The sequence below is a fragment of the Saccopteryx bilineata genome, chromosome 11, assembly GCF_036850765.1.
Source record: "Saccopteryx bilineata isolate mSacBil1 chromosome 11, mSacBil1_pri_phased_curated, whole genome shotgun sequence".
NCBI lineage: Eukaryota > Metazoa > Chordata > Mammalia > Chiroptera > Emballonuridae > Saccopteryx > Saccopteryx bilineata.
The window spans coordinates 10,736,566-10,749,718 of NC_089500.1; the positions used below are offsets into that span (position 1 = coordinate 10,736,566).

Here is a 13,153-nt window from a genome sequence, read left to right on the forward strand (position 1 = left end):
AGACTGACTGTGATGGAACGGAGGACTCTTGCACCAATGGAAACAGTCTCTGTCCTGACTACGGAGGTGGCTACCTGGCTCCGTGCATTAGAGCTCATAGAACAGCAGACCTACAAATGGTGAGCTGCACTGCATGTAAATGGAACCAACACAACAAAACTGATTAAATACCTATCATTTTGTGGGTTTCTGAGTATCGTGAGATGTTGAATAAACTTCCATTAACATTCTTGGTGCAAACAAGTGCCGGAAGGTGGGCAGGTGGGCTGCTCTCCAGAAGACCAGCCCAGGTACTCCAGGTGCCCTCCTCTCTGGGCAGGAGATGAATACACTCGGTTGACATGGCACACAACTGACTGTAGAGCTCCTGGAGAGCAGTGGCCACCATGTGTCCCTCCTGGAAAATGTCCCTTGTTCACCGCCCATGCCATCCATGCATGCCTGGACACAATGTGTCAGGAAACTGCTGGATTTGTATCTGTCTGCTTGACTCTGAAGAGCTCCCAACCATGTCATGGTGGCCAATTCATTATTTATAACATGTGCTGTCATCACTGTACAATCCTTGACACAGATCCCAAAGCATGTGGACAGCAGGATGCCATACTGTGTCCTGCCCACCCTGCTGCACCTGTGGGCTTGTCTTCAGTGATGCTGGCATGCTTGTGTCTGCTGCCAGCCCCACCACAACCCAGGTTCCTGTCCCCTCTGCTTTTTGACAAGGTTTTAGTATTTGCAAGGTAGTCTGTTCAAAGCACAGCCTTTGGGGGTGTCAGGAATTGCACAGATAACCCCTTCCAAGCAGTCCTGCCAGGTGCCCTGGAGCCAACCCATGCCCACGGTCTTTCTTAGTTCTCTGGGACATCTCTAGACCCCACGGACTCTCTATCTCAGGGTCCAAGTATCAAATAAATAAGTAGCAATATCATAAGTATCAAATCAAATAAGGATCAAATAAGTATCAGTAAAAATGATGACTCAACAACTGAATGTTCGGGCTTTGGAATGCTTTACTCTCTTCTCCCAAAGGGGGCTGTGCAACTCCTTCCCAGAGCACCCCACAGCCCCCCAGAGCAGATGGCCAATGGGAGTCACGTGCCGTCAGTGTCTGTCATGGAGCAAACATTTCAAAATCTTGCCCCTGCCACACCTTTGCTCAAGCTCACCCCTTTGCCCAGCATCTGACCATACAGGGCTTGATTGCTGAATCAGCACAAAGGGTATAACAGCATCTTTTATTTATGCAACAGGCTCCTTGGCCCCAACTATCTCATTGTTCCCTCTATTTTACAAATGCAGTCACTTTTTAATGATCGCCAATGGAATACAGCAGTACAGTAGTAGACCCAGTTCCCCAACCATATACGCTTGCCTTTGGAAGGAACTTCAATTCTTAAACATGATGTGGAGTCTCTCAGATGTAGGAATCCGCCATGCTGGGCATCACCAGGGAAGGGACCTCTTATGAGAGGCTCCTCTCCTGCTCCCAGGTGCACACCTCTTCCCTGCACCGTTTTCTTCTGAATAATGCACCTGTGATAGACAGATGGCAAAAAGGACCCCATTCTTCCCCTCCTTGTGTCCACCCCTCTCCCACTGTCACTGTGCAACTCTTTCTATCAAGAGGTGGGGCTCTCTTTTTCCACTCCTTGAGTCTGGGCTGCCCCTGGGTCTTACTTGGGCCGACAGAATGAGGCAGGGTGGCAGCGTGCCAGTTTGAGCCTAGGTCTCAAAACCTCTGGCATGTTTCTGCATGCTCTCTTGGAAGTCTGCCACCACCATCAGCACAAGGCCAGGCCAGCCTGCTGGAAGCATGAGGGTCCATGTGGAAAGGGCCCAGTCTGGCCACCAACCCCCAGCGAACCTGCAGACTGCACGTGGGAGCAGCTGGGCTGCCCCAAGCCTGAAGAACCAACCATGCTGAGCCAATTCAGACTTGTGAACTAAATAAACTGTAGTGTTTTAAGTCACTCAGTTTTGGGTGATTTGCTTCACAGCAAGAGCCCCTCTCTCCCTCACCATCTGAGGGTTCCAGTTCAAAGTGCTCTTTGCGCTTACTCGTAGAAAGAAAAATTGATTTTTTTCCTTCTTCTGATAGTTGATTTCAATATGGGTAGGAACTATTAGACTCCATTTCCTTTCAACTCTGTGCTTTAAATCATTTTCTTATGAGATCAACAGCAGATATATCATCAAAGCAAGCAAGTTATGTTCTGTCCCAACTCTGTTGTCAAGGGTCCCACCAATAAGATACAATATAACCAACATTTAACATCACAGAGATCAGAAATAAGACATGTCATTATTTTACAAGGAGCCTTGTTTAAGCAAATCATGGGAAAAAAATCTCTTATGGTCAAATATACATTTAATAATCTCTTTGTTGCATCCTCCCCAAACAAGTTTTCATTATTGTCTTCATTTCATTCTGTTTACATTTGTCACATACATCTCTATAATACATAGACGCCAACCTATAATGGCTATACATGTCTTATCATTAATCATCTTTGGATCAATACAGAATTAGTAGGCATCAGTGTGGGAAAGAGTAAGAATGCTATTTTTTTCTGAAAGTAGATTCTTATTGCTTTAGCACCCTTTCTGTAAGGAGCTCTATATGCCTTAACATTCTCTGTAGCATCTTTTTTGTTATCTCTGGGTAGGGAGAGTGTCTAAAGTTATCATTAGTGCCTTTTCATAGGAAAATAAATAAAAGCACAGAAAAGTAAAGTAATATCAGCAAGGTGATGACTGGCACCGTAGAAACTTGCGTTTTCATCTCAGCATTCTACTTTGTGAACTACACTGTGTTTAATATATTCCATCAAGGGTATAATGGTTCCTCCCATCTTTATAACATCCCTTCCGATGAATGTTAACTAAAAGGGCAGAACAGACGGTGAATTCCCACCTAGTGATCATCCTGTCAGTGCAGGTATTTCTTGAAAATTATTTTTATGTCAGCTAAGGATTCCCATAAATTATAATGTCACCCTCCACTTCTCTGTTAAAAATCATAATCGAGCCCTGGTAAGGTAGTTCAGTAGGTTGGAGTGTTGTCCCGATATGCCAGGGTTGCTGGTTTAATCCCCAGTCAGAGCACATACAAGAGTCAACCAATGAATACATTGTTTGGAACCATCACTCATGGAACAACAGATTGATGTTTTTTTCACTCTAAAATAATTTTAAAAATCATAATTGCTACTATTGTAGCATTTCCAAAAGAACTGTAACTGGTAGGGAGAAACCTGTGAGCAATGGTCACTTACTTCAGCTGGACATTTGTGGCCATTAGACTGTGGACAGTGACCACTGTTAGCACTCTGAAAGCCTACCAGACCTGCAAAATTAATCCCAGGTATTTTAACTTGTCTCTAGTATTCGAGGAGAACAAATGCTCACTGACCACAATAGACGGAACAAACCAGGTAACACCTTTCAATCTGACTCACACCATATGTTTCCTCACAAAAGAACGGATGCTAAGATAAAGCTCCTATATGAGATATATCCTCTTTAATTCACAGTAGGAGAAACTGATTTTTAACTTAAGTGCACTGGTGATGGTAGGCATGTTTTCCACTTCTATGAGGCTAAATTACAGATGCACCATTACTGAGGAAGGAAATAGGGCCTATTGCCTAAGTACATGTATGCCACTCTTATCTAAAGAAAGAAAATGCATCGCAACACCTCAACTTTATTCTTTCTCTCGTGAACTTCCCTAGCATCTTCTGTTCACTCTGTGTGCGGTGCTATCCCTGAGCCCTATGCATTTTCCACATCTCTTTCCAGACAGACATTAAGAACAAGCATGCCAAGCTGCAGCAAGCCCACATATTTAGAGATTTATCTGCCGAAGTAGTTGACTGCCTCTGCTGCAACGGGCAAGTCCACTTCCCCCAGGGCTGAGCATTCAGAAACAGTGCAGGGGAGAGGGACACACAATGCGACTTCGTTCTGCCTAACGACCGTCAAAAATGTAAACACACTAAGAGGGAGAAATGGGTTTCCTTTTCCCTTCTTTTAGAAAAACGGGACACAGAAATGTTTTCAACAACTAAAAGGCCCCCCCACATGTTCCCTGAGCTCCCTCCAGCCTTCACATTTCCAGCCTTTTCCCAAAAGTGCTTAGTACAGATATAGACACCTCCCCACCCCCGGCCATTACCAAAACACAGGCACCTGCTTGTGAGAACAGAGGCAACAAATAATACATATGTCAAGACATCACCTTTGGGAGAATTCAAGAAAAACCCTTAAATAGTAAAAAAGGTGTGTGTAGGGAGGAGGAGGAGGAGGGATCGCATCAAAGAAAATGTTCTGAGAAAAAGTGAAATACAAATACAGGAGGAAAAAAACAACCACAACAACACAGACCCAAACAGAACAGGGCCGCCATAAAAACAGATGTCATAACGAGGCAAACCACTGATGATACGATAACGGGGGAAAAAACCATAAAAGGGAGTAAAAAGTGGAGCAACCAAACAGAGCAACGTGTACCTGAGTCATTAGTTGATACGTGACTGCATGTCAGTGAGTGGTGATAACATTTAGGTTCTTAGTCCCGGATTCTATGAAGAGCACGGTGGGAAGAGGACGCAGGTGTACCGAATGGAGCTGCGAAGCGCGCAGCTGCGGGCTGCGCCCCGCCCCGCCCGGGAACAGGTGCTTGCGGCCCAAGTGCACCGCACCCCCAGGTAGGTGCGAGGTGCGTAGCCCCTGGTGTGGGCGTGGAGGGAAGCTGCAGCCGGTCCGGTGGCATCCTGGATCCGAAGGCCACAGTGGGTCCCTGGGTGTTCAGCGCTGCGCCCTGGGCTCATGGGCCTCAGCCTTCCCCTGCTCCTGCACTGGCCGCGAGGCCTTGTTGGGCTCGGGGTCACCGCACGTGTCCGGGAAGCGCGGCCCGAGGCCCGCGAACGAGTCGCAGCACGGTGGGCTCTCCTCCTGTACTGGGTGGCCCACCGGCTCTCCAGCGCCTCCACCGCTGGGCCCCGCAGGGCCCTCCTGGGAGTTCTGACTGACGTAGACCACGATGATGTCGCCCTTAAAATTCATCACCTGCCCACTGGAAATAAATGTGGAGTTACTGTTTCCAGTCACATTTCCTGCAGGGGAGAGGAAGACAGAACATGCAGAGGGTGAGTCATCGATTCATGGTGAGAACTTGATCTTGTGAGAGGGAAGTTTCCTAATGAATGGGGGGTGTGTGTGATGGGTGATGGTGGCCCCTTCTCACTGACAGGGCTCCTAAATGCATCCAGCACACCCAGAACTTCCACAGTCCGTCCTCTTACCAGGCCTGACGGAGGCCCAGGAGGGAGGGTGGCAAAGAGATAAGACAAAAGAACTAGAAAAGAGAAGGGAGAAGACAAGGGAAGATGAGCCAGACGATGGGCCATGCTCACGGTTTGTCATTTGTCACACAGGACTCTGGAAGTACGGCAGGAGTGTGCCAGACTGTGGAATTACAGACAAGATTCATATGCTATAAATGGGTGCTTGTGCGGTCCATGTGTGATCCATGTGCAGTAAACGGCCAAAGGCCCTGCTATGGTCCCATGTATCAGGAAGGGAAACAAAGGCTGGAGGGAGGGCTGTCCCCTGTTAGGGCCCCAGAGCCCACCTCAGCCCAGCCTGCTCTCTGACCAGTCTCCCATCACAGACCACTGTCACTCTGGGCGCCTTTACGCCTCCCACTGTCCCTGGAGGTCCCTAATAGCTCAGCTCCAGAGGACCAGGGGGCCACCTGGGCTCAGAATTTAGCAGAAGTTAATGAAAAGGAGATTCAGAAGACTCAAATGGGGGTGGGGTGGGGAATCAATCCTATATATTTCTCTTTCCTTAGGAACCCTGAGGAGTGTTGTGTCCCCATGGGGTTCTACTATCACTTCTTTGTGGGTGACTAGATTTAGCTAGTCTTTCATTAATGGGCCTTTTGGAAAACAAATAGGAAGTATAACAAATGCTAGGAAACCTGCTACCTCTTATTATTCTTCTATGTTAAAGACTGATGCTCTAGAAATGCCCCCAGTGAGAACTGAAAATAAATGCCACACACCAAGCAGATATAGAAGTGCCACCAACACCCAGCGTCACAACAGAACCTTTGTCTGAATAGCGGCAGCAAATATGAAAGTGGTTCCTTACTACGAATGTCTTCATCTTTGTTTTCCTCTGTTGTGACAAAGCTTAGTAACACGTTACACAAATAAAATTGTTTCTGTCACCACTCCACATGAAGAGATCCTTGCCAAGTTTGGAAGGCATGATTTAGATCAGGGGTAGTCAACCTTTTTATACCTACCACCCACTTTTGTATCTCTGTTAGTAGTAAAATTTTCTAACCACCCACCGGTTCCACAGTAATGGTGATTTATAAAGTAGGGAAGTAACTTTACTTTATAAAATTTATAAAGCAGAGTTACAGCAAGTTAAAGCATATAATAATAATTACTTACCAAGTACTTTATGTCAGATTTTCACTGTTTGGCAGAATAAATCTTTATAAAACAACTTACAAAAGTTAAATCTATCTTTTTATTTATACATTGTGTCCATAAAGTCATAGTGCACTTTTGACCGGTCACAGGAAAGCAACAAAAGATGATAGAAATGTGAAATCTGCACCAAGTAAAAGGAAAACTCTCCTAGTTTTATACCTATTCAGTGCAGTTCTATGTGGGCTTACGCACAGATTTTTTAGGGCTCTTTAGGTAGCTATCCCGTATAGCTTCTACATTCTCATCACTGACTGATGGCCTACTGGAACCGTTCTGGTTTCTCCACCAAACTGCCAGTTTCCTTCAACTGCTTATCTCACCGAGTAAAGTTACTCCTATGTGGTGGCGCTTCGTTATAAATGCGCCAATATTCACGTTGCTCTTTGGTCACGGATTCGAATTTAGTGAGCCACAGAACACACTGAACTTTCCTCTGTACTGTCCACATCTCCACTGGCATGGCCGTGGGCTGCTCCGCTGTATACACGGTGTTACATCATCATCTGCGCATGCGCACATGCTGCCACATCATCCTACAGAAACTGGGAGGGCTTTCCTTTTATTTGGTGCAGATTTCACATTTCTATCGTCTTTTGTTGCTTTCCTGTGACCGGTCAAAAGTGACCATGACTTTACGGCCACACTGTATACTTTGGTTGCTCCACTACTGCCCACCATAAAAGCTGGAACGCCCACTAGTGGACGGTAGGGACCAGGTTGACTACCACTGCTTTAGATAGTCTAAAATACCAATGACATACCTTCCCTTCAGGATACTTGCAGAGAATCCAGGACTAAGGCACAATGGTTTATGGAAACAAGGATTTCAATGTGAGCAAAAATCGAAAGTCACGTGGGAAGATTTGTGACTCATGCTGTTTCTGCCTTAGGCAATTGTAAGGGGTATATGCCAAGCTGGGTAGTGGGAGGATTAATTTGCCTAATAACCCCTCAAACAACTTGGGGATGGCCAGCTAGTATTTCCACTTGCCAACTAACCAGACTGACCCACATTCTCCATTCCCTTTAAAACATATTGACAGGTGCTTGTAACATACGGTGAACATACAGTGAACTAGGGCTTTGCTCTCTAGGGTGTCAATGCCTTTCTGCTCCCACCAGTTATTAAGTTAGTTCTCCCATATGTTTTTTTACCAGTTGAACTCAAGGAAACCCAAAGAAGTGTGTTGCTTAATGCAAAGAAAAGCATACATCAACAAACTGCTTAACTGGTGTGATGGTGTGGGCAAGGCAACTGTTGAAAAAAGGAAAAACCAACCAAACAAAAAACATTAAAAGTCCAGAAGGACATCACATTCACATTTGTTTTGCAAATGTCTTTATGTTCTTTCCATACTTCAGAAAGAGAAACTGGGAGTTAAGATGGTGTAGTTAATGCCAGTGAAGGCTCAGGAAAATATAATCAGCCAATACATAGGGTCCTATATAAGAATGTTATACATTTTAAGTTAAAAAAAGATGTTTAAGATACGACCTTGTAAACGACTTTTTAAGTAACTCAGCAACTCCTGAGCAGGGCCGATACCAAGGTTCCCAGTGTAGCAGCAGCAGAACAAGTGGGCGTGGTAACACAGAAGTTCCCCCACCCCCAGGTGAGGGACCACTAGTTAGTTAACAGAAAAGGTCAAAGTGAGAAACTGAAAACATGCATATACCATAAACATTTTATTCTCATTTAAAATGTATCATGTGTATGTAATAAAACCAATTTCGGTTGCTTAAATGTGTGGTTTTCTCAGCATGGTCCCTCTAGTTTTTAATTATTACAACATCTTTAACTGCTGCTTCTGCTGTTCTGCAGTCTAGTGTAAGATTACACAGAAGCCGTCCTGGCCACTGTGTGATTCATGTGCGGATTTTAATTTGATCTCACCTCTTCTTTGTCCTCTTTCTCCTGAGGTTTGTCTGTTTATGTCATGGTACATGTGATCTCTCCATCCATTTAAAACTTTCCAACTGAGCATCATCATGAAGCCACTGTTGTTGACTTTCCTTGTCAGCATCTTCAGTTTGAGCCCAGGTAACAACCCATGTTTTTACCATTGTCTTGTGCATCAAGATTTTGGGTTATATTTTTCGCCTTAAGAATGTCACGCCATGCCATTGCATCATGGCAAATAACATTTTTGATATAGTCTATAAGATCTATATTCTTACTTTCTACTTTTTCCCCCCAAATGGAACTCAGCCCTTTGCCCAAGAGATATATTTAAACTGATTCATGGATTGGATCAAGAATATCATTCTTGGAGGCAGGCACAGTGGGGAAAGAACAAAAACAAGGCCTCCAAATTCCTGATGATTAGGATGCAAAGAAAAGTTACCAAGAAAGAGTATAAGCTTCTCAAACAATTATATTCTTCACGTTTCTTTATCGAAGGTACTATTAATGACAAAACAACCTCAGATCAAGTAAGTCCAAGTCCATTCCTGCACGCTGCCTTCTGTGAGTAGTAGCCTAGCACAGACCGGACTTCACAAGTGGCAGCAGAGCCATCTTCGTGCGCGAGAAGGGCCCTGGACACAGCAGGGCCCCACACTTGCTTTAATACTCTGCTGTCACCATCTTGAAATTCTTATTAATTCTTGCACAAGCAGCCTCATATTTTCATTTTGCATGAGGCTCTGGAAATTGCAAAGCCCGTGGTGAGTGGCAGGAGGCTCTTAGGAGCATTGCTCTGGGTGTCACCCCCAGTGATGCTTTAAGTTAGCATCACTCTTTCTGGAGGTGACATAACATGGACATGTTTCAATACTGCAGAAGTGTGTGCCAAGCTCATTTTCTCTGCTGATAAAGAAGTCTTCAGTAAAACACTGAGGTGCAGAGGCTACCCACCTGGTCCCAGAAATACAGACCCTCTGAGATGGGTTGCTGATGTTCAAGCCCCCTACCCCTTGCTGTAAAACTTTCAACACCAAGTTTCCGATGTAGAACTGAGGCCTGTCCTTCTGAGAGAAGGTCTGCTCACTGTATCGATTATACATTTAATGTTTTGCCTGCAGTCTCCAGTTTTGTCTTTTTCAAGTGGAATGAGAATGGAGTCACTTGCCAAGCAGTCTAAGTGCAGAATCCTCAGGGACATTCACTCCCTCAAATCTTTCATTGTTGTCTCATGCTCCTCAACCTCAAGAGCAAACGTTTTTAGCGACTCCTCTTTTTAGTTGTCCTGCAGTATTTAACAGTTTTCACAGAAACAATTTTCATGCTTATCATTTTTTTTCCAGTGAATGTAACAGTAATGTTTTCCATTACAGGACCGTCTTGTGCTCTTGGGACGGGTTTAGTAAGCATGGCCGCTCGCCAGGCGGGAGCAGAGGACCTGGGTGTGCCAGAGTGAACCCTTTGCTGTGAGTGGTCAGTGTGCTAGAGGCCTCAGTCAGCTGACTGTGCAGCGGGAAAGGACAGTGTGGGCCCGTCTATGGGCGAATGGAGATACAGAGAGCTGCCATTACAGTACTAATAGTAATAGAAACAGCACCACCGAGCCAGAGCTGACTGCTCCCTCCAGGCCAGGCAGATGCATTGCAGACACCAGCTTGCAGGTACTTTGCATGTGAACATTCAGGTTGGCTACCTTTCCCCTCTTGTCACTGACATTGTTGTTGTTTTTTTCATGACTTATCCTAATGCCAACTCTTGTGCAAGTGATCTAAGGACATCAATGTCACCCTGGAGTCTCAGTCTCTGAAGAGCAGAAGGTGCGTCACTGGTGACTTGAGGGATGGAGTTTTCAGTGGCTGGCAGGCTGGGGGGGGGGAGGTGGCAAAGGGGGCGGGGCAGAGGAGGGTGCAGGGGTCTGAGAGCGCTATGGTCTTGCCCTGGCTCGGCACCTACCAGCCGTGGAATGTGGGACAAACCATCTAACAGCTACCCAGACCTCAGTCTGCCCATTTAGGAAGTGAGCACCAGTCTTCGAGCCCTGCTAGCCCGGCAGCATGCCGCTGCATGGGGGGGCACCGGATAACTATTAAACAGACAAATAAATGACTGCGTGAACACCCAGCTGGACAGCGTGAGGGTCAGAGGTGACGAAGGGTTTGAACGTGCTTGGGAAGCAGCAAGGACTTAGTCACAGGGGGCAGTGATGGCATTACTAGTCCCAGAAGGTGGTGTCAGTGCTCTAGAACTCCCCAGGGAACAGGATTTGGGAAAGGTACTGAGCAGGGATGCTGTCTTCCCATCGCTTCTTGGGTGATCTCAATACATCTTGAAGGCAGGAAGGGCACTTTCCTCTAGAAGCTAATCAACTTCTGTTTTCTTTGTGAAAAAAAAATCCATCATTCTGACTCTCTGGTTTGAATGCTCATCTGTATAAATCTACACCAAACCCCACGGTCTCCTTTCTTGTCATGCAAGTCGGCTGCATGTTGAATGCAGTACTCGAGTGGGTCACGGTTCAGCATGACGGTAATATCCGGACCCTATGGTATGCCTCAGTCCTGAACTGTCCTTTGCATAAAAGCAATGTTTCCTTAAAATGTGCTTCTACCTTTCAGAACAGGAAGGTTTGATGGGGTTATACAGGCTGACTGAGATGGCCAGGACGTCCTGGATGGCCAATCAGGACGTGCCAGCAAGCTGCGTGACCAGCTGGGTGCGGCAGGGCCTCCGATGCAGCGTGGTTGCCATGATTTCTGCAGTTGCTACATGGCCCCAAAGGGGTAACTCTTTCCACTGAGTGCCAAGGAAGCCCAGGATATTCCACCGTTAGAAGGGACTCCTCCCTGTTGGTAGCTGGTAAGGGAGGAGTATAAACAGGGAAGGATGGTCCCTGGCCAGTTGGCTCAGTGGTAGAGCGTCGGCCTGGCGTGCAGGAGTCCCGGGTTCGATTCCCAGCCAGGGCCCACAGGAGAAGCGCCCATCTGCTTCTCCACCCCCCCCCCTCCTTCCTCTCTGTCTCTCTCTTTCCCTCCTGCAGCCGAGGCTCCATTGGAGCAAAGTTGGCCCAGGCACTAAGGATGGCTCTGTGGCCTCTGCCTCAGGAGCTAGAATGGCTCTGATTGCAACAGAGCGACACTCCAGATGGGCAGAGCATTGCCCCCTGGTGGGCGTGCCGGGTGGATCCCAGTCGGGCGCATGCGGGAGTCTGACTGCCTCCCCGTTTCCAACTTCAGAAAAAATACAAAAAACAAACAAACAAAAAACAGGGAAGGATGAGGCTCAGCCAAGATGCCTGAACTGATGCCCAGCACATTCAGTCCACGGAGCCTCAAGAATACAAGCAAATCGCCTGACCAGGCAGTGGCGTAGTGGATAGAGCGTCGGACTGGGATGTGGAAGACCCAGGTTTGAGACTGTGAGGTTGCCAGCTTGAGCACTGGCTCATCTGGTTTGAACAAAAGCTCACCAGCTTGAGCCCAAGGTCACTGGCTCGAGCAAGGGGTCACTTAGCCTGCTGTAGCCCCTCAGTCAAGGCACATACAAGAAATCAATCAATGAACAACTAAGGAACCGGAATGAATAACTGATGTTTCTCATCTCTCTCCCTTCCTGTCTGTCTGTCCCTATCTGTCCCTCTCTCTCTGATTCTCTCTGTCTCTGCCAAAAAAAAAAAAAAAAAAAAAAGAATACAAGCAAAGCAAGGGCTCTTCACACCCTCTTCCTTACTTTCCTCAGCGGCCTTCCAACAGCTTTCCCCTACAAGCCGTGTATTTCCACTTTCGTTTGCAAAAGGAAGATGAGTTTGGAGGCATGTGAATGAAGAGCTTTCATCACCAAAGACTCTGAGAGAAAAAGCAGTAACTTTCTGGGACAAGTGGCAGAGGAGAAGTGACCCAGGCCAGAGTAGCGTCATCTACCACACAGACCCTGGGGCCCTGTCCCGTGGAACCTTCTGGGCTTGGCCTGGGCACTGCCCCACACTCAACAGGTAGCCAGCTCCCCCAGGCCAGTGTCTGTCCTCACTCTATGGCACACTGAACACACAGTGAACAAATGAAGATCCCCTGGCCGCCAGCTAAGGGGGACAGTACAGGTACGGGCTCCGCAGTCAGACAAGCAGGATGTCAAAGCAGTCTCGAGTCAACTGGTTCAGCTGTATCTGAAGGCAACCCAAAACTTTGACTGGGGAGCTGGAAGGACATGAGGGTATTTAGTACATTAGGAATTTTGAAGAGTTTCTAACATACAAGATGGGTTAGTTGGCTTAACATGAATATTTCATGTGACTTAACTAGAAGAATTTTCAGGTAACCTGAGAAAGTTAAAAATAGCATTTAGTTCAACAGAAACAATGAACAAATAAAGTGACTCTCTTCCCCTCATGATCAGAAAGCAGTCTTTAGCCCTTGCCAGTTAACTCAGCCAGTTAGAATGTTGTCCTCATACACCAAGGTTGTGGGTTTGATCCCCAGTCAGGGCACATGCAAGAATCAACCAATGAGTACATAAACAAGTGGAACAACAAAGCGATGTCTCTCCCTTCCTTTCTCTCTAAAACCAGTAAAAATAAATTTTAAAAATATTTTTTTAAAAGAAAGCAAGCAGTCCTGTCTTCACAGAGAGGCTCCATGGAATCTTTCTCGGGCAGAGAGAAACATCTTCATTTTCAGAATTCAATCCCTGACAGAATTTACATTTTTAAACAAAGGAATGCACACTTGTCTTCTCAAAAGCTTAT

General features: G+C 46.3%; 1 protein-coding gene across 2 annotated transcripts in view; it reads right to left on the reverse strand.

Annotated features, from left to right (window-relative positions):
- Positions 1 to 2,210: 2,210 nt before the first annotated feature.
- The window catches only part of TNFRSF11A (TNF receptor superfamily member 11a), a 57,844-nt gene continuing 46,901 nt past the window's right edge, over positions 2,211 to 13,153 (reverse strand). For both annotated transcript variants that reach the window (XM_066247043.1, XM_066247042.1), the window contains exon 10: positions 2,211 to 5,117. In XM_066247043.1, the coding sequence (XP_066103140.1) occupies positions 4,810 to 5,117 (308 nt within the window). In that variant the 3' untranslated portion in view covers positions 2,211 to 4,809. The remainder of the gene's footprint in view (positions 5,118 to 13,153) is intronic.